Source organism: Abramis brama (assembly GCF_963993115.1).
Source record: "Abramis brama genome assembly, chromosome: 2".
Lineage (NCBI taxonomy): Eukaryota > Metazoa > Chordata > Actinopteri > Cypriniformes > Leuciscidae > Abramis > Abramis brama.
Window position 1 is genome coordinate 31,984,685 of NC_139964.1, and position 26,692 is coordinate 32,011,376.

Consider the following 26,692-nt stretch of genomic DNA (forward strand, 5'->3'; position numbering starts at 1 on the left):
TCCAAGAAAAGAATGACAGGATGTTTGTTCAGTTTGAGTTCTGCTTTGTACACATGTGCTGTACAGCGCAGAAAGAGTTTGAAACCCTTTAATGGACAATCATTTGACTCTCCTTCACCCTCGATTCCCAGTGACACATTCAAATACAAATAAAACAGTTCCAGTGACACCTCAGTATCTTTTCCACTGAATCTACAGACAAAATGAATTCATCAGTCCATTTTCATCTTCACCGTGTAAGAGCGCACTACGGGGGAGGAGGGCGAGAGCGATTTTCCCCAGCTTTACCAAGCCACTTCCATCAAAACATTTCATGAACATGGTAGAGACAAGGAAAAACACTACAACAGTCATCTATAATCTTGCCCATAATGATCCGAAACTTCAGAATAATAACTTTGTCCTCACAGTATCAACCTGAGGCTTAAGATCACACAGCATTGTGGGTAATTGATTTTACATGTACGAAATGAGGCGAGTTTACAGGATCTTACAGAGGTCATGTAGTTAATTTAAGTGCATGTAATTTAACAGGTTAATTCATAAATTAAAGAACTGGTCGACATTTAAGGTTCCTCTATTTTTTTTTTACATCCAGTACAAAGGTCACAGCCTGTATAATTACAAACTTAACAACAACAAAAATATATATAATAATGAAAATGAACCAAATGTGTCTATTTTCTTGAAATCTGGAGACTTTGAAGTGAAAAAGAAAGGGCACTAGAAGAAAAAAAAAAAATCTCAATGGACTTAAATATTACCAAAAACGTAAACACAAACAAATCTTTACAAAAACAAAACAAAAAACTAGTATCCACACATTAACTAAACAACTGAAAAGGAAGCACAACAGACCTGCGACCTTGTGCTACTGACAGTTACACTGTAAAACCACTAGACAGTCGATTGTGTGTGACTGAAATCATTTGGCCATGACACTGAAATAGGTTATTCTATAAACAATTTCCCTGTTAAATGAGTTTCTTACAGAGCGCCAGAAGAGTTCTGAGTAGCCCTATTAATAAACTGTCTCTTGACGCAGCAACCAAATAACATGAACTTTCCCAAAGTCTGCAAGGTCAGATGTTGGAGCTTCGTCTCCCTCTTGTGGCCCCTAGCGAAGGCCTCAGGCGCGGGTCACGGGCCTTATAATGCTCGTTGAAGTCCAGACGGAAACTGAGGAACTGAAGACTCTCATCAGAGCAGGTCATTAGCAGCCGCAGGAACTCCTGCACTATGCCCTGAAGGACAACAGGAAGAAAGAAGGCGTTATATCCAGGGCTGGAGCTTCAGACACTTAAGTATAAAATGTCATGTGACGTGATAAAGTGATCATTTCTATCTCTTGGTATCTTACCAGCCACCCAAGGACAACGGATGAAATTTATCTGTAAGCTAATAATGTTACACTAAATATACTGTGAATTGTCCCTGAACGAATAAATAATTTAAATTAATTCAGCGGTGTATGATATGATCGTTATTAATCAACATTAGCAGTTTTGAAATTATCGGTATTGGTTTGCATTGAAAGCAGATAATATCACGGCTTATTTTTGTCAGGTTTTAAACATTTATTCTTTTATTTTAATATTCATTAACATTTTTAAACTCATATGAACTCCACTGTAATATATGCAAATGACTATATAATACATTAATACTACATTATAATTACATCAGGGATAAATTTACAATTACAATCCAGTACAACTAACCAAACTTTTCATTCCAGTGATCTTTTCAGGGCTAATCTGTCTCCATTTCAAATAATAAACCATTTTTGTTTCAGGTTTCAAAAGGTTTTTAAAAATATATATCGTTTTAATATAAATTAATATAAAATATAATTATGTAATTATGTTATAAATATTATTTATAACACCTATAAACTCAAATGTAATAAATGTTTATTTATTTTTTTACAAGCATTATACTTTTAAATATATATATATATATATATATATATATATATATATATATATATATATATATATATATATATATTTATTTATATATATATATATATATATATATATATATATATTTATTTATATATATATATATATATATATATATATATATATATATATATATATATATATATATATATATATATATATATAAAACAGATTAATACTACAAAATAATAATTAAAAAAATCAGTAATTATAAAAACATAATGGTGTACTGTGCAAAGAGACAAAAAAAAAAGTTACATCCACACATTTTCATGAAAACTCTGATTAATAATGAAATCTGGGCATATTCCAATGATGTCTGTTTCATATGTCTAATATTTCAACAAGATAACAATGAGAAAAATAATTAATGTATTCTGATGACATTTATATTACAAGAATATTCCAATAGCTCTAAAGTAAATATATTTTCGAAAATAAAGAGTCGACCAGAATATGGGCTTTAATCATAAAATCATTTGATCAATGTCCACATTACATTAATATCTAGCATGAAATGTGGCGAGTACAGACCATTTAGTGTTTGAGCATTGCATATGTAGTGTGGATCAGCATAAAATGCTCTACTAAACACCATTAAGCATGTTCGCTCACTCATACCTGCTGGTTCAGCACTTTTTCCACGCATGCATGAGATGCTATGGGTTTATTGGGCAGGCACATTAAAGTGTATGAAAGGCTGTGGAGTACCTGATAGAAGTGTGTGAGTAATCTGAGCTGAGAGCACATTTTTGGTATGGTGTCTTTAAACTCCTGCACACGTCTGTTCTCCTCTGCCTCCTGCTCTGCTGTTACACCCCACTCGCCCTGAAATACACAGAAACAGAGCTAGAAACAAACACTCTGGCACTCTTTTCACCTTTGTTTACTTTCACAGTAATTTAGCTGACACCAGAAGTGAAAGAAAATAAAAAAATCAATGGCAATAAAAAATAAACACCGTCCCTGTAAAAGGAGCATCCACTCTGCTGTTGACCTACACATTTGCTAATGGCCACTTTCCACAGTCAATTAAAAGAGTGGATTATAATTCTTATTTTGAGTGCTGGACACTCTGAACATGTGACTTAACCATTAGGAATGCTATAAGAAGCCTTGCTTTTTTTTTTGAGCAATGGTCACCTTTGTTTTTGAGCATTTGGGATCTGTATAATGTTTAACATCATTTATTTGACCAAAAATAAAGTAATTTTGAGACAATTTTATTAGAACTAAAAATAACTTTTCTAATTGTAATCAGGGTTTGAAATTAACGCCAAATGCGGGTAAAAATCGACTGTGGCGGGTAATGCTGTCAAATCACTAGCCAATTTGGCGTGTTACTATGTTTGCTCACTTTGCTGGGGAAGTTCGTGTAAGCCAAATCTCCGCGAATTTAGCGCAAATACTCAACTCGTCAGTCATTGTGATCTATTAAATATATAATTGCGTATTGCGCAAAATCTGCGCATATCTGGCTTACTTGAACATGCATGTCACTGCGCAACACATAACGGCGCGCTTGTTCATTTGCATTGAAGGAATAGCAATAGCAATGATTTTAGCCTCTGATATGAACGCTCTGTTTGAAGGGGCGTGTCTGCTGTGAGACTTCAGTGTAAACGCCCACTGCTGTGATTGGCTGACATGCTTGCATATGAAATATCTAGCATTACATGTGGAACTCTCTCGAAAACTTTTACTATTACAGCTATTATACGTTTTTACTATTACAGCTATCGGGATTAACGAATCGTGAGAAGTTTTTTAAGTATTTAGATCTATTCCCATCACATAAAAGGTTGCAGTGATGAGCATTGAGCAGATGACAGCCTGTTGATCGCGTGAATGAAGATCTTATCATTGCAACGCAGTTTCTACACTCTCACTAATGATTTCACCAATGCAAACATGAGGTAAGTACAGTAAGAGCTTCGTTGTGCAGCATAACAGCGTCATTGATTTCATAACGAGTTTTGGCAAGTGTCCAGATAAACTCGCGCTGTGTGATTGACAGCTTGGGCGACTGTAAATGGATTGTTCTTTGATCGCTATCTGTATATTAATCACAGTTTAAGTAAGATTATTTTCATCCTACTAAGAGAAACGACGTGAAGTTGATCGTTTAGTCACTGGCTTGATTTACTGATGCATAAACAGTATTGAACGACTTTGAGAGAAAGATTATCTGTCTGAACTTGAACAATTACACATCAGACATTCACATAACCCACTGGTTCTTCAGAGGCTCGGATGAAGGAACTAAAAAAATACCTTTGTGTTCATTTGCACATCCAAACACTGAGCAACTGCCATGCTATGCTCGTTTGCAAGCCATGATGTCTCTCGAGGAAAAAACAATATCGCGCTCGCGCAGCTCATTTTCTCATGGGCGGGCCAGCAGAGAAAGGGGAGGTAACCTTTCCCCTTATGACGACATAAGGGGTAGATTCTAGATTCGCCCATCTGAGCTTTCATTTTCACAAAAATACCCAGGGCTTGGTTTACACCCATCAAAACGTCTAGCCACTGGGGGGGGACCATAGGCAGTGGTGAAATTTTCATGCAATGGGACCTTTAAATTCAAACCCTGATTGTAATGTATTGTAAAATGCAATTTTTCCCTGTGATATCAAAGCTCAATTTTCAGCATCATTACTCCAGTCGTCAGTGTCACATGATCCTTCAGAAATCATTCTAATATGATGATTTGCTGCTCAAGAAACATTTATGATTATTATGTTGAAAAAGAAATTGTGGAAACTGATACATTTATTCCAGATTCTTTGATGAATAGAAAGTTCAAAAGAAAAGTATTTATTTGAAATTAGGCACCTTTGGTCACTTTAATGTGTCCTTGCTGGGAAAAAAGTCTTAGTTTCTTAAAAGCACAAATTAAAAAATTGCCTGCAATTTCTTTATTTTTATTTTTATAATTCTCTATACAGTGTATGTTTGTTTACAGTATTGCACTGACTTACAATAGAAATCTTTGGTGCAAGGCCTTCTAAAGGTTTAAAAATAGTAATGAAGTTCATATTTTTGTTAAAGTACTTTAGTTCTTTCATAGATAATGATAACAGATCATAGACAAATAATGCACAAAAATGTGCATTATTTGAGCTGTAAGGCCAGTTTCATGGCTAGTAAGAAATATTTATGGCTGATAATGTACTCATTTCACCTTGACCATGAATTTTGAATTCTGCATACAGCGAAAAGCAATGATAGCAATATCATCATCATTTTAACTTGCATTTAATGTGTAAAAAAGCACAATGTGTTTTTTCTTTCTCTCTGTACATACCATCTCTACTCTCTGTCTCTTCTTGTCCTCGAACTGGACGCGTAGCTGCAGCTCTTCTAGAGCGGAGCGGTACAGTGTGTCCTGAGCGTTCTGGAACTCAATGATCTGATCAAACACCGCGCGCAACTGATTCAACAGAGACTGCGCACACACACAAAGGACAACAGAGTTACGGAAATGAGGACAAGTACGACGGATAATCATTGGTACGCAATCACCCTGTGTAAGTGCATCGTACCCTGTTGTTCACATCCAGCAGGCAGCGAGAAATGATGGTGTCCAGAAAAACATCATGAGCTGCTATAATGTGATCCAGATCCTGAGCCTGCTGGACCTTATTCCACAACTCATCCCAAGAGCATTCCAACACCTACAGTGACCCATGCACAATACAATTAATAATACAGCTCCACTGTTTGAAAAAGACAAACATACAGAGGGACGTACCTCAAATGTGATATAATACTGCATCTGATGGATGAAGTGAACCATCTCGGAAGCGAGAACATGACATTGGTGCAGTACGCCAGAGAGCTCTGTGCAAATACACAACGGACATCTCAACTGTCTGCTGAGAAAGGTAGATCTCACAAAAAATGTAGGCTGGTTCAAAAACATCTAACAGAATGAAAACCGCACTCACCCGGCATGCTCTTCAGCAGTTTGGCGTTACACATTTGACCCTTCCAGATGTCAGTGAGGATGTACTCCATTCTCTTAGCCCTCCACAGGAAGTTGAACACACGCAGGTAGTGGCTCATACACTCACGGGTGAACACCTGACGCAGGTATGACACACATTGTGGTTAGGGATGCACTGTTAGAAACAAATCTTGCCCATAACGATATAACCAATTAAACTTAGTCTGATATTAAAAAATTTTACCATTTAAAATTAAATCAATAATTTTAAATGCTAATTTAAGTGAATTTAGCGTATATTAAAAGCCTATATTAAATTTGTTCATCATATAAAGTGGATTGTGTCTCTTCGGAAGACTTTGATTAAACCACTCGAACCACTATGGATTTATTTTACGATCTCTTTATGAAAGCTTTGAAGCATTTTATGTGAATAGACTTTCAATGGACACACAGAAATCTCTCAGATTTCACTGAAAAAAATCTTAATTTGTGTTACAAAGATGAACAAAAGTCTTATGGGTTTGGAAACACATGAGGGTGAGTAATTAATGACAGAATTTTCCTTTTGGGTGAACTAACCCTTTAACACACAACCCCAAACCTGCAAACTATTTCCGCATTCCGGGTGGAACGTAAGGTTATAAAACAGTCAAAACCAAATGTTTTTCAAACAAAAACCATATTGTATCTGATGAATAACTTCTCATTATACCATGGTCTGTCTAAATACTTGATTCTGATTGGCTGGAAGGTGTGCAATAAAACCGTTTAATGCAGGTAGTTCCAAGTCAGTTTAATCACCATTCTATATTAATGCGCTGTTTTCATTGAAGCACACACACACACACACACACATCACTCGTACACACGGAAATCGCGCTGCACACGCACATATATTCAGGAGCACAGTAACTTATCAACGCTGCGCCGTGACTCTCTCTCTCGATAATTAATTCAGATAAATGCTATAATTCATTCATTCATAATTTTACCGTACTACTTTATCTCGGTCTCTGAAGACAAAAACCGTCAATTTAACCCATTTGGCAAATTACCATGGTATCAGCAGGATAATCCACAGCTAGCTATTATTAAGCGATTAATAATTAAACGATTTTAATGCACTCCGCTTTATACCAGCGGTTCTTTGCCTCCACACCATGCATTAAAATAATTTATGCACAGCTAGCCGTGGATTTTCCCTTACTTAATGGATGCTGAATCTTATAAATCAATGCTGCAATAAATGTATCATCTCGGATCACTGAAATTGATTGCCCGATTCTTGAATGGGCCTTGGTCAGGGTCATGAGTCATGACTACACCTCTGTTAAAAACTAAGCAATATCTCTTTCAGAACAAAAATGATTCGAATTAGTTATAGGGTAACAGTAATTAAAATATTAGTGTTATATATGTGAGCAGTAGATTGTGTCAAAATGCATCTCAATGGGCTAGAACGATCTTGGACTTCAGCTGCCTGTGTTGATGATGGAAATTAAGCCACAAACTAACCGTGGCAATGGGCCCCTCTACATGATAATCCAAACTGAAGACGTCCCAACCAGTGTCCCCAGGAGAAACCTAGACAAAACAGGACACCAGACCCCCATTCAGTGATACACAATTATGTAGTGATATTTGCCATCAGATATTTGTTTATTTGGCTCAGTTTCTTCTCAGTACCTCCAGTAGCCGGACATCAAGCCTCTTTAGTATCTCAGGACTGTCAAACTGGGCATTGGTTGCCCTGACAGCTGTCTCCAGGATACCGGTTAGATTGTGTTGGTAAAGAGTGGTGGCAGCCCTCACCAACTCTGGCCTGAGAGAAAGCGAGAGATAAAGAGAGATGGATGACTCCAAGAATAAATGTCCTTACTAGAGGAGAAAGAACGGTTATAAATCAACGATGAAATCAAGCACATTCATGTCAAGCTACACAAACAAACTTACTTGAGAAGGTCCATGAGGTGTCGGATGAAGTCTCCCTGGCCCAGCAGAAGGTATCTCCTCATGGCCTGAAGATGTTCCAGCAGTTGGTAGTTCTTATTCAGCACATCCAAAAGATACTTACTGGTCTCAAAATATGCAGCATCAATCTTACTCTGAAAGGCCCCTTCCAGATCAGTGAACAATTCTGTCGCTGAGAAAGATATACAGGGTGTTAAATGAAAGCAAGAGCATGAGAGAAAAAAGAAAGAAAGAAGAGGAATGAAGAAAAAGTCAAGAGGAAAAATGAGGCAGAGCAAGAAAGAAAGACCCTTATGAAAATATAGTATTCTGGCAAATCCTTGCGGCAAACATTGCCAGATATTTATTACAAGCTCATATTTCCCATGCAAATGAGCAGTGAGCAGGGCTATGATATTTTAAAATGTAGAAAAACGACAAAACTCATTTTAGATAGTAATCAATAGTGTTGTCACGATACTGGAATTTCGATACGATACCTTGAAAAATATCGATATTCGATACCACAGGGAAAAACGGTCATATGGTGCGTTTAAGTCATCTCGTATAGATCGTATTTACGAGTTGAACGCACTTGAACGCCACCTCAATGCCATAAATACCAGTGGGGAGCTTGGGATTTTCTCTAATGCACATTTCTTTGTTCTTCATTTTCTTGAACAAGAGTTTAAGAACCTTACTGTATTTTTGTGTAATTAATTAAGAGAAAGTACTCCGCCATCTTACTCCGACGAAAGTGACTTGAACGCACCGGCTGTCGTAAACACGACTTCCCATCTCGTACGTACGTACGTACAAACTTCCCAGGAGGACTTGAACGCACCAATATACATGTGCAATATTATCAATTTTTTTCCAATATTTTTCCAAGTAATCAATATTTTCAAGCTTCAAAAAGTACATGGCAAATCGTAACAGTAATCCAAATGATTCAAGCTAGAGCCCTGCGCGGGACTGTTTTCTTCATCCCGCTCCCGCCCGCGCCCGCTGAATTTCTGACCATTACCGCCCGCTCCCGCAATATGTATGTCCACTCCCGCCCGCACCCGCAAAACTCTGAGAATTTATTCCCGCACAATAATAGAGATGCATTGATTTTGTGTCTTCTCCCGTCCCGCAGGAAAAAAAACACGTTTTTGTATTGCTATTATTAAAGAGATTCACGGGGTTGTTTGTTTCGTTTCCCTGGCCGGCATGTATTCTGGACACATACACACAGGACAATGGAGGAAATCGAGTGTATGCTGGTTTTGGATGGTTTTGTTTTCGTTTTTGCTGTTTTTTATTCAGGATACTCTGTCTGGCGCGTGCAATGATGACAGTGAATAGTGATGATTCTCTCTGAACAATCAGCAGTCTGCCGTGTTTTCACGTCACATTTTAGTATTGCCTCAGCTCGCTTAGAACCTCGCCGGAGGTGGTACGAAAAAAAGTACCTGGAAGCAGATACAGTTACAACTTTTACACAGTGAAAAACCAAACAAAGGCGAGGCGAGTCGAGCCGAGCCGAGGCGAGCTGACTGTGTAGTGGAAAAGCGCCATTATTGACATCTCCATCATGTTGCTAGGCTACCTCCCGATCCCGCAGTGGGTTTTTTTAGCCGCCCATTCCCGCCCGCAGCAAAGTTCAAACCGCCCGCTCCCGCGAGATTTGCGTTGGGTCCCGCGGGACCCGGCGGGACTCAATCCCAATGCAGCCCTCTAATTCAAGCAGCTAGACATGATCGCTTTATACGATGAACAGATTTTAATTTAGGCTTTTATTCACATATAAACACTGATCAATTAGCATTACAATTATCTCAGCCCTAAATGTATTAGTGGTTTTACAATGGGGTAATTCTGTTGCAATAGCATTACACACAACACAAGGAATGTTACCAAAAAAATTACACAAAAAGTAAACAGTCAGTAATAAAATAACAAATAAACTAATTACAAATGATAGCACAAATAAAAACAGTGCTTTAGGTTTTCCCAGTAGGTCTAACAGTAGCATTCTGTAGGGCTGTAATCTCCTAGTCGATTAGTCGATTATTTGGTCGATACGTTCTGGCTCGACCAAAATTCTGATTGGTCGATTTTTTGCCGCGTTCATTTAATCAGTTTTGCCGCGTTGACGTGTTCATTTCATCAGGTGGAAAGCACTACCTAATGGGGGTGTTTTCAGAGCACCCCTGTTTCACAGGTAACAGTCTGTCTTCAGAACACCCCTCTTGTTTTCACTTCTTTTGGATTAGCCCGACCCACCGGATAAGAGAGACAGATTGAAGAAAGTAGGCTACTAGAAGGTTTGCTGCATGTTATTTAATTGTGAGAGCGTTTAATTCATAGTCAGTCCTCTTCTACCATGTCAACAAAGACATCGGCAGTGTGGCAGCATTTTTTAAAAAGTTAATAGTCTATTCGTGTCTCAGCCGCGAAGCTGAGCTCCACAGAGCGGCTGAAATGATAACGTTAGTGTCTGTCAGTTATTATAATACATATGACAAAAACAATTGTTTTAATTATGTTGCATATTCCTCAAAAGTGCTTGTGATGATATCACTATTTTCGTAAATCATAGGCTCTGATATTGCGCAGGTGCACGTGATGCAACGCTGTCAGAGCCGACAGACTCGTGTGTCAGACTCATTTCAGTGCAAAATAATAAGGTCAAAAACGATTTAATATACTGCAAATAACCTACTATTTTTTTATGTTTATTTATAATTCATTTAGGCGGACAACAAGGCTACCAAGTACTGCGCACAGTGCGCAGCTAATTAATTTAACGCTTTTTTTACCGTCATTTTTAGTCGAAAATTTCAGGACTTCAGTCGACCATGATTTTCTTTGGTTGATTACAGCCCTAGCATTCTGGTACAGAAATAGTCTTTATTAAATACAGGTTAATCCTTACAATTAAAGTTACCAAAGTTATTCAGTCCAGAACAGGGAGTGATTTTCTCTTCATCTTTTGTTGTCTGATGAACATTAATGACACAGACAACAGCAGGATTATTAGGCTGCTGTCACTTTAAGAGTGAATGGACAGATTCCAATATACTGTTACACACTAGGGGTGTAACGGTTTTAGATACGGTATGTGCTATGTTCAGGGAAAAAAGGACCACTGTCAAATAAAAATAAAGAAAATAAGAACAAATAATCTAATAATCCAATAGAGCATTAGTTTTCAGGTACAGAATTAGAATAATGTAATCAAATGTAAAATAACATTGCACATTTGATTGTGTAAATTCAATCTAGAGCAGTGAGTGTTTTCCTTGTCTTTTGTTGTTCGATTAACATTAAAAACACAGGCAGGAGGAATATTAGGCTGCTGTCGCTTTTAAGACAATGCCCGGATCCAAAATACTGATATTGTTGTCAGTCACACATGCGTTGTCTTTCTCAACTGTATAAGTTCACCTTAGGCATAACAGACTATGTCAGCTAGAGTGTGCGTGCTTCGGATGAGAACACACACACAGTCACACGCAAACCATATTATAGAAACGTCATCAGATTTGAGACCAACCAAGTGCGTGCCTAACCATGGGTGGAGAACGGTACGGTTTGTTTTTTTACCGAGAACCGTTAAACCCCTAATACACACACATTTTATTTCTCAACCGTTTACATTCACTTAAGACATAACGGACATTTTGACATAATTTTATCCCCTGGTTTCACAGACAAGGCTTAAGTGTAGTCCCAGACTAAAATGACTAAATTTCAAATTTCATAATGGTATTACAATAAATATGTTTTTATACCTGGAAAATAGAAACTATAATAACCTTGGTTGTGACTAACTGTTTATAAAAGGTTTACAAAATAATGGTGAACGTGACTGCATTGTTTGCCAGATTTGTGCCAATAAATAATAAAAAAAATAACCTTTGCAAGGTTATACATGTAAAGAGCAAACCTCTTTTGATGAAAGAAAAAAATAAACCAGACAAAGTCAATGCTGAGTAAGAAAGAGAAGGACAGAACACCAGAAAACAAAGAACCTTCTAGAATCACACTGAAGGACAGAGATGTACGTTGGAGGCTAAGAGCATTGATTAGCCATGCTAGCAAAGATGTTAAAAACAGCCAGCGTCGATATGGACAAATACACCACAGACAGGCGGTCAAAAGCTGCACTTTCCTCCACAGCAAATCAATCCTTCTCTCTCCTCTCTCTCCATCCCTCACTTTCAGCAGGTTATTTAACTATTAGCTGCCATTATGGCCACAAATAATCGCATTAGCAAGCATAAACGCAGCTATTTTAAGCAACTACATTAGCGCTAGCTCACCATCTTTGGGAGAGTCGGTGGATTTGGAGGCGGGCATGATCTTTCCCGGCGGTGTCCTGTCATGGCAAACCTGATGCAGGAAGTTGATGGATTTGCCAATGAGTAGCACCTGGAGAAGGGCAGAAAGGAAGAAAACACATCAGATGGCATCATTATATGCTCATTTCAATCTTAAGATGAATCACTGTTAGGTAATGTCTTGCATTAAACAATCAAACTGGGTTTTTGCTATTAATGAAGAAAATGTGAGTGTAGCTTGGCTGTGAAAAACTCAGACACTTCCTTCCAAGTGTGTTCTGTGTGGATGATATAGGTTAGGTGAAACATGAGGAAAGGTGTGTTATAATATACTTTAAGCAATCAAATTTACAAACTTCACCTTGTGAGTGATTATATATATATATATAAACTAGACATGTTCTACAAATGAATTATTTGTTGTGCTAATGTTATAACAAATATAATAAAATAGATTTTGTGTTATAATGTATATATGTATATAATACATGTAAAATACATATTGTATATTTTATATAAATAAAATACAAAATATTGTACATCATACTTTTCACAAGTCAAGTGTATTATTATTTGGAATATTTTAAATTTGTAATTTTTATAATATAAATATTTATGAATGAGTACCCCCTTGAAACACCATAGCACTTTGTGAAGAGCAAACTGCTTTTTATAATAAATATTAAAGCAGACATAATATATTTATAAGAAATACATTACAATAATAATGTATATTTTATATAAATAAAATACAAAATGTTGCACATCATATTTTTCACAAGTGTAAAATTATTTGTGATATTTTCAAACCCCCCTAGCACTGTGGTTCTGCACGGGCAAACACCACTCACATTTTCTTTAGAAAACATAAAAACCTTGTTCGTGCATGTCTCATTCCTCGATCAATACAACACTGATGTTATGCCATCATGTGTAAAGTACATGATGTACTACCATGATATAAGTGCTGTACCTTCCTGGCTTGGTCCATTGTGATGAAGGACGGGATCATACTCTTCCTCAGAGAGTACTTGTCATGCCACAGTCTGTCCGTCTTCACTGTTGGGTCAGAGGCTACAAAGAACTGAACACACATTTTGATTGTCAGAAGGATTTCTTAACTTTTATTTTGTTTGATTTAAGAGTGTTATTTAGCTACGGCCTGTACGACAGTCTCAATGTTTACACTGATGAAACATCAGCTCTAAGACAAATAAATGACCTCCATCGACTTTTCAACTGGTCGCTGTAATGCAATGACCTTTCTGTGGTAATAATTACACAGACGGAGGGAATAAAAGTAGAAGAGTGCATCAGTGCTTTCAACACGGCAACTATTAAAACGACTATTGCCGAGAATAACGATGGCGAGCGAAACGAGGAGCTCGTAAACCCTTGGACCAGGAAGAGAGTGTTTTCGATGGGTACATTAGTGATATAACCCTCTCTGTCACCTCCACCCTCAACACTGCTTACACAGTGAAAAAGCCTGTTACACTTCAGCAAGGGCGAGATTAAATCCTGTGATTACAGGCGAGAGCGTCTGATTGGTGCCCATGCGGAGGGGAAGCTGGGAGTTGATTGGGCGATAACTCTTCTACGCCCGGCGACTTCAGACTTAGTCAAGTGGGCATAGGATAAGTAAAGAAAGATTCATTGACACTATTTGGTAATGGCGGAGGACAAGGAGAAGTAGATGTGAGAGTGATAGTGGGTGAAAGAGAGAGACAGAAGGCCGCAGAGGAAGTGGAAGGAGAAGGGCCCATTAGCGCAGCCTCATCCGTCCTCATCTGGGTGTCTGGGTGTAGGAGACTGGTTCACTGTGTCTGCAAAACTTAAATCACCACTCAAGTGGTTTTCTCAGACACTGGCCTGAGATCAGCTTCCATTATTTGGTGGAAAATTATATTTAATTATTAACTTTGTATCAATTAAGTGGTATTTTTCACACCCCCACCAAGCAGACACAAAGTCCCTTAAGTAAGAACAAAAACTATCTAGCTGAAAATAATTAAGTAATTCTAATTAAATAATAATTAATTCTCTTTATGGCATATATATATATATATGCCATAAAGAGAATTCTATAAACATTTTTGTGTTACGAATCATTCAACCAGTTTTAAATCAATTTGTTAAACCGGACCATCTGTATTTTTAGTAATTGAAATAAATCTGAAAAAGAGAGGCAAACTCTTACATCGCTAATGAAGTTATTTGAGACAAGAGGCTAATGATGATAAGCTAATGATACACTCTTCAGGACACTCAATGACTAAATTAAAAGTTAATTAAAATCGTTGCGATCATTGCATCACTTAATTCTATTCTGCCAGCAAAATCATAGAGAATATAATGTGAATATTTAGGTGAAAGGCACAGAGTAAAGACTAGAGTACATAGGTTTGCAGTGTTGAAGTAACTACTCAAGTATTTAATTGCAGTCTGCGCACACACAGAAAGTTCTAGCAAGGGTATCTGGGAGTGACTCTGCAAAGGAAAGCAGTGTCCTGACCTCATGGTACGTATCCTCCAGCTCCCCGTCATAGATCCAGCGATACAGGAAGTTGAGAATAGGGTGTGACACCAGACCAAGGATGTGCTGGATCAACGCTCTCATGTGGGGGTCACCCGTCTTTCCATACGCATGTACAGCTGAGGCCAGCTCTCCTCCTTTACGCCCTGTGAGAGAAACCAGGCTGAGGCTCACATCTTTGTGCTAAATGCATCTTTTACAATGAAATATGATGTTAACGCTGAATATATTTTTAGTGTATTGTGTAACTTTTGAATGAGCTGCAGCTGTATCATCACTAACCTTGGCAGTAATCCACCAGGGCGGCCAGTGTTTTCAGCCGAACCTTGGGGTCGTAGGTCCACACCAGCAGTCTCCTCAAAGTCAGAGTGCTGTCCACGCTCACGTTTACACCCTGATCATCTTCCACCTGGAGCTAAACACACACACTTTACCATTACCTCTTTTTCACAGAAATAGTTCTGGTTCTCATACTTATTACTGCTTTTAATGCAAGTCAGAAAGCGTATTAAAGCTGCAGTCCGTAACTTTTTTGGGTTCAAATTATCCAAAATAATTTTTTTAACAAGTACATAACCAGCCAGTGTTCAAAACTATCTGCTTGCCTTAGCTCGATTCAAAACGGTAAGCTTATAATGTTTTTAATTCCAGTGTTACTGGTGGATTTCCACGGGAAATTCGAGCATGTCTTTGCGTCATTACGTCACATCTGTACACATAAAGAAGGAGTCCCGGCTAGTCGGCTATGAGTGTGAGGATGCTGGAGGTGGAGATTTATAGCCTTTTCTCGCAGCACTTGATATAATTAAACGTATCAATTTGATGGCGGACCCAGAAAGGTTCAAACGACAATCACCAGTGACAAGACTTTGGAGAGAGCGCAACCGGGCCCATGCGAAAACAAGGATAATATCGTAAGGGCATTAAATGTAGTCACGCAATGCTGATGTTGTTAACATTAACAATTTGAGAACCAAGTATAATTTGCACGTTTTGACATGATATGATAAGCGATCGTTAGATTTAATCAGCGTGATTTACTGCAATGCTTTTTTCACCTTAGTTGGTCAGAACAAAAGTGAATGTTACTTGTTCGGATGACATTTTCCGGTGAAAATTCTAATGTTGGTCATACTTCCAAAAAGCAGTCTGTGATTGCGAATGACCGTATCCACACCGGCGCGGCGACTGACAGCCGCACATTCTCCTCAAAACATTAATTCACCCGCGCTGTGCCGTGCCGAGGCACAACCCATGTAAAGTGGATATTCCGCAAATAACTGCAATTGCAGATTTCGAACAGAGATGGCGACAAAGAGGAAAAACTACGGACTGCAGCTTTAAGTACAATTCATTTTTATTTCAGATTGGGTATGTATATATTGGCTGGAGCTCACCATGAATCAAAACTGACAATACTTATTTTTTAATGGAATACTGCAGTATTTATTGCAAACGATTTATCTTCTGTGCAAATCATTATTTTTTACAAATAATCTTTCAGCAAAATAACTTCCCCTGCCTCTTGCTGTGACATCTCATCTCTTCTCTGATGGCGTTTACTGGTGTGAGGGCGGGACGACCTGTCACTCACATGACATCACAGCAATAGCAAACCACAACCATCCAATCAATTCACGATGGACAAAATCAAGTCCCGCCCTACATTTTTCTTGCAGTCTCACTCGGATATATGCCACAATAGGAAAAAAAAGACTATCGCAACTTCCATTTCATGCCAACTATATTATCCTGCAGATTTCTCCAACAAAGAAGCAGCAGCAGAAAAGAGGCTTAATCAAATAAATATTTCATGGTCAAACACACACATTCTCCTCTGCGCATTTGTCCCGGACTCACCTGTGCATGAAGTACAGACAGCAATCTATAGTACTCCTTCAGCTCTTGATGCAGCGCAGCACAAAAACTCTGAGAACAAAGGGTGAGAGGAGACAACTAAATAAATGTAAAAATCTTTATTTGCTTGCTAAACAAAAGTATTAACTGCTTTCAAATAAAGAATATAATCTAGCATTATAAGATCTGTGTAGCAGTTAAGGATGTGTATGATGTGTTCACTGTCAGTCACGTCACATTTCCTACCTGTCCGACAAGGCCAAAGGCTCGATCCAAGCTGTGGGAATCTGTGTATTTTCTAATTTTATTGTGGAGCCAGCCGAGCTCCGCCAGCCTGCTGCTAGTGTCTCTCAGAGACTTACACAGCGGCACCTACAAAGCAAAAAATACAGTCAACATGCAGAACCATGTCGGACCAAGATCACATAATAATGGACTACAAGAAAAACAACTGATTGTATTTATCTTTTAAATGCAAGTTAAATATCTGCTGTAGGAATGTGTGTGAAATCTGTTTTAATGTATTCTGCCTGTGAACCGGCCAGTCTGTAATCTGCCCATGTGACACTGTGGCAAAGACATTTATATCAGTTTGAAGAAATGGCTTTAGCTAATCTCGACTGTTACTTATTTTGGTCCTTTGTGGGCTACATCTGTTCCATTCAACACAAAAACTCTTTAATAGTGTTTAATAAAAGGCCCATTTAAGCCTTTGATTAATGTTCAATTGGAAAGGTCACCAAGACTCCTTTAAAGCAAACGATTACAAACCAGACAACCGGTTCTTTTATATTTCTTCATCAAAGACAGATGAAGACAAAGAAGCTGCGACAAACCTCAGACTGAATACAGTTAGGAAGAAATGATTCCTTTAATTCAATATTCCAAGGGAAATGCAAAATATGAGTCCCACAAACAATGATCCATAGTCGGGCTGCAAGATAAATCGTTTTAGCATAGATTGATTTGTCTCGTAGTCGACTTGTGATTCGTATCATTTGCACATGTTTAAGGTCCTGTCAGTTGAAACATTCAATCGATTTTATGCCAATCGAGCGCAAGAAGACACGAAAGAGAGCTCATTACGGAACTTGCGCGCTGTTTTTGTGCTTGAATGGACGCAAAATAATGTTAAAATACCCGTCTCGGTGAGTATCCTTGTAAACACAGTCACATATGGCTTACGTGAACGAAAGAAAATGATGCATATCATTATATTGGATCAGTGCATTAGTTCTTAAAGTGACAGCAGCCTAATATACCTGCTGCTGTCAGTCATTAATGTTAATCAAACAACAAAATACAAAGAGAAAATCACTTTTGTAGTATTAACAAAGATTAATTTACTATTGAAGTGTTTATATTACTGTTAGACTTACCTGAAAAACAAATCACTGTTTATTTTATTTGTATCTTTGTTCTATTGTCTATCTAATTCTTGTAATTTGTATATTATCTATGCAGATTGACTCCCCAACAAAATCACCTCAATCATTCTAGAATGATTAATTCTTCCCAAATAGAGCTATTAAAAGTCATCTGGTGAAACTGTTTTCATAATGCAATGTATATCGCAGAAAAACAAAATGTTGCAACCAGCTTTTCCAATATCGTGCAGCCCTAATCCACAGATTTGTTAAACTCGTGCTATCTGGGTAAATGTCCTCATATTAAGACTGATTCTATGCTTCATATAATCATGTAATACATAAAAATTGACATGGATATTTCATATTATTCTATGAAATAAAGGCATTTATCTCCATCTGAGGTCTAACGTTTTGAACATACGTCACATCCAAAACAAAAACGAACAGGTCTGGTCCATCAGAGTGCTTATTTATCCAGCATACCTCACTGGACATAAAAAGCACATTGTTCTTTTCCAAACAAATGGATGCACCATTTTAAAAGTGTCACTTAAAAAGGACACCTGATCGATGATTCCTGGTCAACGTCTGCCAGGAATGTAAAAAAAAGCCTGGGGAGCCTCTTGGCTCAAATGGACGGGCCACGTTAGTTATAGCCAGATGGCTGACGATGAGATCAATGCGTCTACATTTCCCATTATGCACTTACAAAAGTGATAACAGGTGACCCTACTTAAGTTTGTTTAAGAAGAACTCACATACACATTACAAGTACTTTTATAAGAAGCACTATGCTAGAACATTACGCTCATAACGACTTTCCAGCATCTCAGTCTGACATGTAAAGTGTTTGTAAGTGGGGAAATAAAGAAATGAAGAACTTAAAAAGCAAGAAAAAGAGTACTAGCCAATAAAATCTGAAACTTACACTTGCTTTGTTAAAAATACACAGTCGTTATGAATGACTGAGTGATTTGATTTGCTGTTTATTGTGATTAAAACTTTATAAGCTTTTTATTTGTAGTGGCATTTAAATGTGTGGTAATTAAAACAATTGCTTAATAAGAACACAAAAAGCAAATATTATGAGAATGTTCATAATTTTACAATGACAATGACCTTGCTACAGTGTTTCTTCATTTATAATTTTTTGCTAATATATGCTACCATTCACAAGTTTGGGGTCGGTAACATTTTTCAACAAGGCTGCATTAATTGACCAAAAAATACCATAAAAACAGTACTATTGTGAAATATTATTGCAGTTTATAATAGCTTAACTGTTTTCTATTTTAATATATTTTAAACTGTAATTTATTCCATTATACATTCTTTTTCAGGATTTTTTGATGAAGACGGAAGTGAATCAATCAAAAATAACTTTAGCTGGACAAATAACTTTATTCTAGAGCTGCTGTAAAGCCAAAACAATCTCTGTTACTGTAATTTCTTATCACTGTAAAGCTGCTTTGAAACAATCTATATTGTTAAAAGCGCTATAGAAATGAAGGTGACTTGACGAGAAATTCCAAAAGAACAACATTTATTTGTAATAGAAATATTTTATAGTATTCATTTATTTTTTAAACTAGCACGACTTGAAGCTGTAAATTTGCCAGTAGCTCTCAATGTGCCAAGTACCGTTCACAAATTTTCCTTTGATTGTTTAAGGTTGCTATGCAACGTATGGAAAGTTACTGTAGTTAACTGCCTGCATGTGAGAGAGTGAGCAACAAAGATCAAAGAGAGAGAAAGAAAAATAAAGACAGAACCATAATAAAAGAAAGATACAGCTAATAAAGCATCACCTTTGAATCAATTTTGTAGCAGTCTTCTGGGCTGCACATCTTGATGAACTTTCCGTCTATTCCCTGGAAAACATAAAGAATGTCTCGGACGAGAGCAGCCTCCCCGATCTCAGCTGGGCCAGAAGAAGAGATAGAAAGAATTGTGGGGCAAAAAAAAAAAAGAGAATTTAAATGAAAGAGCTGTAAAGGTCATACTCATAAATCTGTCACAGAAAAAGGTGCTATGTGGCCGACTGCATCTTAAACACCTCTGAAATAGTAGAGAGATTTTTTTTTCTCTACAAGAACGGAGAAAAATCTAATACAAAAGGCAATTAGCTATTCTAACTAGTCTTAAGCATTCTAAAAAAAAAAAAAAAAACCTGTAAAGGTTCACAAAGAGAAACATTCATGCCATCTATTGCATAAAACTCCCAGGCACCTGTCACTGGTGTTTAGCACATTTTTAAACAATCACTTCTATTAATGATTTATTGTTAATAAATACCTTATTAATTATAATATATAGTATTAATCACCCAATTGTTTCCAGAACTGTTAATTTCCTTTAACAAAACAGTGATTGTTGCTGCAGACACTCACCGCTGCCGTCTCCATCCCGTCTCTGTCTTTGTGGGGGTCTGGGTGCCGGACTGGAAGAGGGTCCGCTGGTGGGACGAGGGACGGCACCTGCCCCAGAGGGTGAACTGGACACTGGGAGAGTCCAGGCTAGACGAGACCCTCTCATAGACTCACCGATGGGCTGGGGTCCAGGTCTGAAAAACAAGCAGAAAATGACATACGTGGCAAAAGTTTCCTATATAAATACACTCATGTTTACCTGAAAACCTCTGCACTTCATTTAAAGGTGCTGTATGTCAATTTTTCACTCTACTAAAGCATAAAAATACCATAATATGTTTGCAACTATTGAGGAAACATGTGTAGGATTACAAATTTAAGAATATGTTTTAGATCTGCTGATCCTACTTCCTTACATAACATCACATAAAAAACTAAGGTGAACTATACTGTATTGGGCATTCAAGGTGAACATGAGGGCATCCATTTACTGATTAGATTTAACATAGTTTCCCTTGAAGGGGTTTTGTTAAGTCTTTAATCTTCCTACTAAGATGTGTGAATGTTACATAGTCTTTGTTCTCGTGACCATATGTTGTTTATACAATTTGGGGGGTACCATTATCTCAGTTGGGGGTAATTGCCTCTATTGTCTTCATCCCTAAGGCTGTGTGTAAGGTCAGCACCTTTAAGGACAGCCCACTGAATTGCCTATAAGACACCATGAAAAGTTATGTACTTTAGATTTTGTTGGACGAATTGCAGCCACGCTCAATAAAGAATAACTTCTGTTTGAACGCGATCCCAACATCTCCTGGTCTTGCTTCGATGAAGGAATAAAAGTTCCCAACACATGCTCACAAAAGTTCACATACGCGTTTCTCTGAAAAACACTTCTACAGCCAGTTATTTTACTTTGAAATGTGCGTTTCCAGGCTGGAATGTTTGTTATTGTTTTGGTCTGTAATACTGTAAGTTGCCAATTTCCAATTTTCATTGTCCATTGCGCTCGTTCCTGTTGCGTGTGCTCAAACTGGCAAACCGTGTGAGTCTGAGAGTGCGGGAGAAACCACGATCTCCGATATCTTGAATTTGGACTGCAGTACCTATTTCCACCACTAGTTGTCATTCTTACAGACTGCACCTTTAACAGCTAAACTCTACAGAAGGTCAAACTCTAGGAAAGTGGTCAGTATTTTTTTGTGCCTTTTTCGCTACATAAATGTACCTCAAAATTTATGTAATTTTACCTCTACATAAATTTATCCTTGCTGCCCATTAGCAATATCTGTGGGAATTCACTAATTACCTCGTAATGGTGAGCTTTAACAAATAATGACACTGACGTACAGACACTTTAATGATGCTGTGGGTTCGATAGCTTTACTGTCAAATGGATCCAGCAATCAATTAATTCAGGGCTTGGAGTACATGGTCATCTTTAAAATATCTTAAGTGCTGCAGGCGCTAGACAGCTGTGTTAATAATAGATGAGCGTGTGGCAATTCAATTAAACATGCTACAAATACAATAGCTGTATTATTGGAAAAAAAAAAATACTATTAAAAGGAGAGAGAGAAAAAAACATTTGACTCTCACTGGGCTAAAGGACAACATGAAGCCAAATAAAGCACTTCAAATTCAATTTTAAGAAACATAGCATGCATCAACCGAAGGTCCATTGCTACGTGACAACAGCCACTTAATGTAAATTAACAGTTTCAGTGAATATAATGGGAGCAATATTAGTTGCTCATGACTAGTGTGTAGACAGACACTGAGCTTAAACAAAATATCAAACCAAGTAGCGCCAGCAAACAAATTTTGCTAGATCTTTTCTTAGAAATAGCTTCACTTTTTAGAGACCTGACCTTTTGCAAATGTATAGTAAAGTATGAAGCATGAAGTGAAAACCACTTTACATGAGCACAATTATTTCCCCTGTAGACAAAGACAATCACTGAAAAAAAGAATAAATATGGGTGTTGAAACAAAGCAGAAACAAAGAAATGGAACATTTCTTAATGGACTGTAATAAAATTAACCCTACCCATAAACAGACAATGATCTCTAAATGCTACATTTGCAAAAGATATCTGACTTGATATTTCACATATTAGAGTGATTTCTGAAGGCTCATGCGACACTGAAGACTGGAGTAATAATGCTGAAGATTCAGCTTTACATCACAGAAATAAATTACATTTTAAATGGGTCCTATTAAGCTCATTTACACGTTCATCATTTTGTTTATGGGGTCTACTAGAATACATTTACATCATTTAATGTTAAATTAAATTAAAATGTTCTTATAATTTACATTGTTGCAGCACCTAATAAATAATAATAATAATAAATTTAATTTGTAAAGCACTTTATATTTAAGAAAATCTCAAAGTGCTACATGATAAAAAAAAAAAATTTTTGTTGCAGCACCTGTTTTCATCCTCTGCCTGAATACTCTGTTTTACTTTCGGTTTCTTTAAAGTCACCATGAAATCAAAAATGGACAATTCCTTTTTTTTACAGAATGTTGCGATGTTTATTAGGGGTTCAAGCGCGAAATCGCTCATAACTCCGAAACAGTTAGGCATAGGCTCAATTGTCTTAGATGGTTGTGATCCTTGGCTCAAGACGGACAAATGCATGCCTCGGATTCGATCGTCGTCCTGTCGGGCCATAAGTAGAGCGTTTACAAATGTAAAAACAAAAAAAACTATATTTCAGTGATAAATGGCCTGAGAGTGCAAAATGTGGTCTTTTCCCTCTCTGATGTATGCATGTACAGGCTTGAAAAAGTAATTATATGGTAAATTACCTGTATTGGCTGTAAATTGCCTTTTCTATCAATAATCTAAGTGGTTACATGCTCACTAAATAAAACATAATACCTTTTTAAGCACTGGCTTTAAGGCCTTAAAGCGCCTGAACCCTGATAATTGCCTCTCGCAGCTATTTTTATTTTATTTATATAAAATAAAACCCGCTTGATCCTGACTTTAAAACCCGCCTTACGAAAAGCACAATCTGCTCTGATTGGTCAGTCGGCCCCAGTCTTTGTGCTTAGCGCATGTGTCGGAAATGTAACGGCCCTAACCATAACCCGTGAGTATCAGCTCCGGAGGCTTCATGAGGCACTGTAAACACTATATGGCGTACGTTTTGCCATATCAGTTCGAGCCAGAGTTCAATGATGACAGTCAAGAAGAACAAGCTGATCAACCCAAACCACCTTCACAAGCACGACTTGTATAGGAGTGAACAAAAACCAGCCTCTCTTCGACATGGCGACAACACAACCTTTTTTCCCATATGTCTTGGATTGGAATTACTTAAATGAGGGATATTGTGATGTGTATGTTCCAGAAAGAGAAATCAAGACTACAGTCAAGGAGTTTGAGGGATTCAGAAACAGTGTTTACTTATATAGAGAACAACTCCGTTTGAAATATGACTGTGCTTTGTAACACTGCAGAGCTTTTTCATGCTCAAACAGCAACATTACACACCAAAGAAAGTTGAAAATAAGTTAAAAAAGCATAATAGAACCCCTCTAAAAAAAAAATCATTTTAAATTGTAATAATACTTTATAGGGCTGCGTTCGATACGTCGATGTGTCGTCACATACTACTTGTCGATTCTGCTGAGGTGAAACGGTAGCGTGTGCATTGGTGTATTTAATTCACAATGGGTGTTGCAGCCATTCTGCATAAATTTTGTCATATCCCATTTGGAATTACTGGCTTCAAAGCAGATGCAACATGTGACATGAGCAAATGATATGCTGATTTTTGTCCTTTTTGGAGCTTGACAGCTCAATGTCACTGTATTTCTGCATTTAACTCTTAAATTGCAAGTCCATCGCTGCCACTCACCCGGTAAGCAGAGACGGAGGGGTCGGTCCAGGCCCGTTGATGGAGAACACTCCCATACTGCTGATGCCACTGGTGGCCATGCTGGAGTTATGGGCGGTGGCAGAGCGCTCTGGGTAGCTGAGCGGGAGGCTCTGGGGACGGGCGTAGTAGAACGGCGTGGAGTGGACGTCACGGGGCAAAGCCTGGGCAAGCAGAGCTCCATAACTACACACCTGTGGACAGGAAAGAACATTATACATAAATGTCAAATGATTTTCATAATTGTGGAGTATCTGCAGAATAACTGGAGAAATATTTCATACAGGAACCCGGTTGGACGGCTTCCTTGGGTCTTCACAGAGGCTGAGCAGGAGGTATAAGATGGACCATCTATGTTTCAATATGCCCTGTTCACCAGACAACAAAATCAACATGTGCACAAAACAATATGCAGTCCATGTATATCTAATCTATGCATCATGTATGGAAATATTCTCAATACATTGTGGATACTGACCTGGGTCTGAAGCTTTCTGTGCAACTCAGAGAACAGGGCAGCATCTGCTTCCCGTCTTTGTTTCAACACTACAATAAGAAGGCAAAAAAAATATTTTTTAATCACACAAGCCTGAAATATTAAAGAATTGCCTGATGAGTTCCGATACAGATTATTTCATCTTCATATAACAACAGCAAAAACATCAGCAGCACAATATATTAAATACCATAATAAATTAAATTAAATAAAAGGCAAACTAAACTGACATAGTCTAATGTTTTCAAATAGGGAACATAAATAAATGACAAAGAAGTCTATCATTTTGCATAAATATAATTATTGGTTTAAACTACAGCTTAAAATTAATGGCTGAGGAGTAAAAACTAGTTCAATGGAATCATTTTACAGTGTTAGGAAAGTAACAAACAAAACCGTAATTACATCAGAGTCCATTTTAAATGGTGTTATCATCATAATTATTAATGTTTTTATCAGTCTAGATTATGAAATAACTGCCGACGGCACTATTTTTAGGGTTTCACCGTGAGCAGCGCATCTGCGGTCAATATGGCAACAAATGACATGCTTTTTAAACATTTTAAACACATTTTTAAACATGTTTATTGCTTGATGATTACATGCATCATTTTATGCCATAACTTCTTGCTTTCTATGATGTACTGAAAATTCGGTAGAATTATTTTTTATAAATTTTAAGAATTGTTTGTTTTGGAAACAATTACAATGGGTTGAAAATTATAAACAAATCACCATATACCATCATTTTCCTGACAAAACGTGCTTATGAATGTATAGCTGTTCGTTTTTGTACAGAAACAATAATGTTTAATGATAAAAAAAAAATATATATATATATATATCTTTATTGTTAAGCCCTGCACAGAATGATCTATGAACGCCACCTGAAATGATAATTGCTCTTGAAAAAGTAAGAACAGGGTTTCAGATTACTCACGTTCTTTTTTAATTTTCTCAGACACCAGAAACTCATCCCGTTCAATTGTGGGTGCATAATTACTTCCGATGACCCTCACGGCGTACTGGAACTGATGAGCTACGTCAGCTGAGAAGATACACAAACAACAGGTGCATTCATAACTTAAGACTTAAATGTAACACACAAAAGCATTTTCATACATATTCACAAGACACATTTATGTTTAAGAACAGGATCTAAATGAGGATCTATGTCAAAATCTACCGTATATCAAGCATGAAATGGGTGTCTGGTTATGCAGAAAGGCATTAGCTGATAGCAGGGATCATATTCCTGTAAGTCTGCTGTCTCTACTTCTACTAGATCCACTGATGAGCTGCTCATGTCCTGTTTGTGTCTGTTGTGAGATGTGTTCCTGCAGATCAGGGTTTGAGTCACACATACTGCTGAAATATGACAGCATCAGTGAGCTGATAACATACTAAATAAACAATGGCGTTGGGTGTGAACAGGTTTGAATCATCAGGGTATTTATTGATCTAATGGGCCATTTGAAACAGGGGCCCTGTATTAACCAGCATCTCCCTGATGTTTTGCCAACCGCTTACAGCATCTCATCGGTGGAGGAGACCCTCCATCAAATTGTCTGTTTTCAACGAAACACCCCATATACTCATCGCTACACATACTGTTACTAAGTTAACGTACTAAGCAGCTGTGTGACAGTGATGTAAACGGCTGAGATCTGTTTCTTTACCTTCACTCTTGCCCGTGATCTTACAGCACAGACTCTGCAGAAGCACGTTGGGTGATTTCTGATCAAGAGCCGCCATTGTGCACTTATATATCCCCTCCCGTGCGAGCAGAAGCGATCCGCGGCGTGCTTTTAACCGCTGTCGCTTTTAATACGGTGGGTTTCAGCTGGGAGCAACAGCAGCGCCATTTTAACGGAACCCGCCGAAAAGCGCCCACATCGGACAGTACACGGGAAACACGGCAACGGTGCGCAGCGGAAAAACATCCGGCTGTAAAGTGAGACTCCGGAAAGCGT

At 37.7% G+C, this 26,692-nt stretch overlaps 1 protein-coding gene across 1 annotated transcript; it reads right to left on the bottom strand.

The window, feature by feature from the left end:
- Window positions 1–680: 680 nt before the first annotated feature.
- Window positions 681–26,639, bottom strand: tubgcp3 (tubulin gamma complex component 3). The gene is made up of 22 exons (XM_084091928.1): window positions 26,399–26,639; window positions 25,660–25,767; window positions 24,702–24,769; window positions 24,508–24,591; window positions 24,206–24,417; window positions 20,351–20,523; window positions 19,769–19,881; window positions 16,837–16,962; window positions 16,594–16,662; window positions 15,016–15,148; window positions 14,713–14,879; window positions 13,171–13,281; window positions 12,180–12,288; window positions 7,870–8,059; window positions 7,603–7,738; window positions 7,432–7,500; window positions 5,915–6,050; window positions 5,719–5,807; window positions 5,510–5,641; window positions 5,272–5,412; window positions 2,676–2,792; window positions 681–1,244 (listed from the first exon to the last, which is right to left on the bottom strand). Exons 1-22 carry the CDS (start codon window positions 26,472–26,474, stop codon window positions 1,083–1,085), a joined length of 2,721 nt encoding a protein of 906 aa, XP_083948054.1. The 5' UTR covers window positions 26,475–26,639; the 3' UTR covers window positions 681–1,082.
- Window positions 26,640–26,692: the final 53 nt, after the last annotated feature.

Excerpts from the sequence above, each read along its gene's own strand:
- tubgcp3 (XM_084091928.1), bottom strand. The coding sequence starts at position 26,474 with ATGGCGGCTCTTGATCAGAAATCACCCAACGTGCTTCTGCAGAGTCTG. Across the intron at positions 16,963-19,768 it reads GCTACAAAATTGATTCAAAG|GTGCCGCTGTGTAAGTCTCT; the intron begins GTGATGCTTTAT and ends TTTGCTTTGTAG. Across the intron at positions 8,060-12,179 it reads CACCGACTCTCCCAAAGATG|CGACAGAATTGTTCACTGAT; the intron begins GTGAGCTAGCGC and ends TATCTTTCTCAG.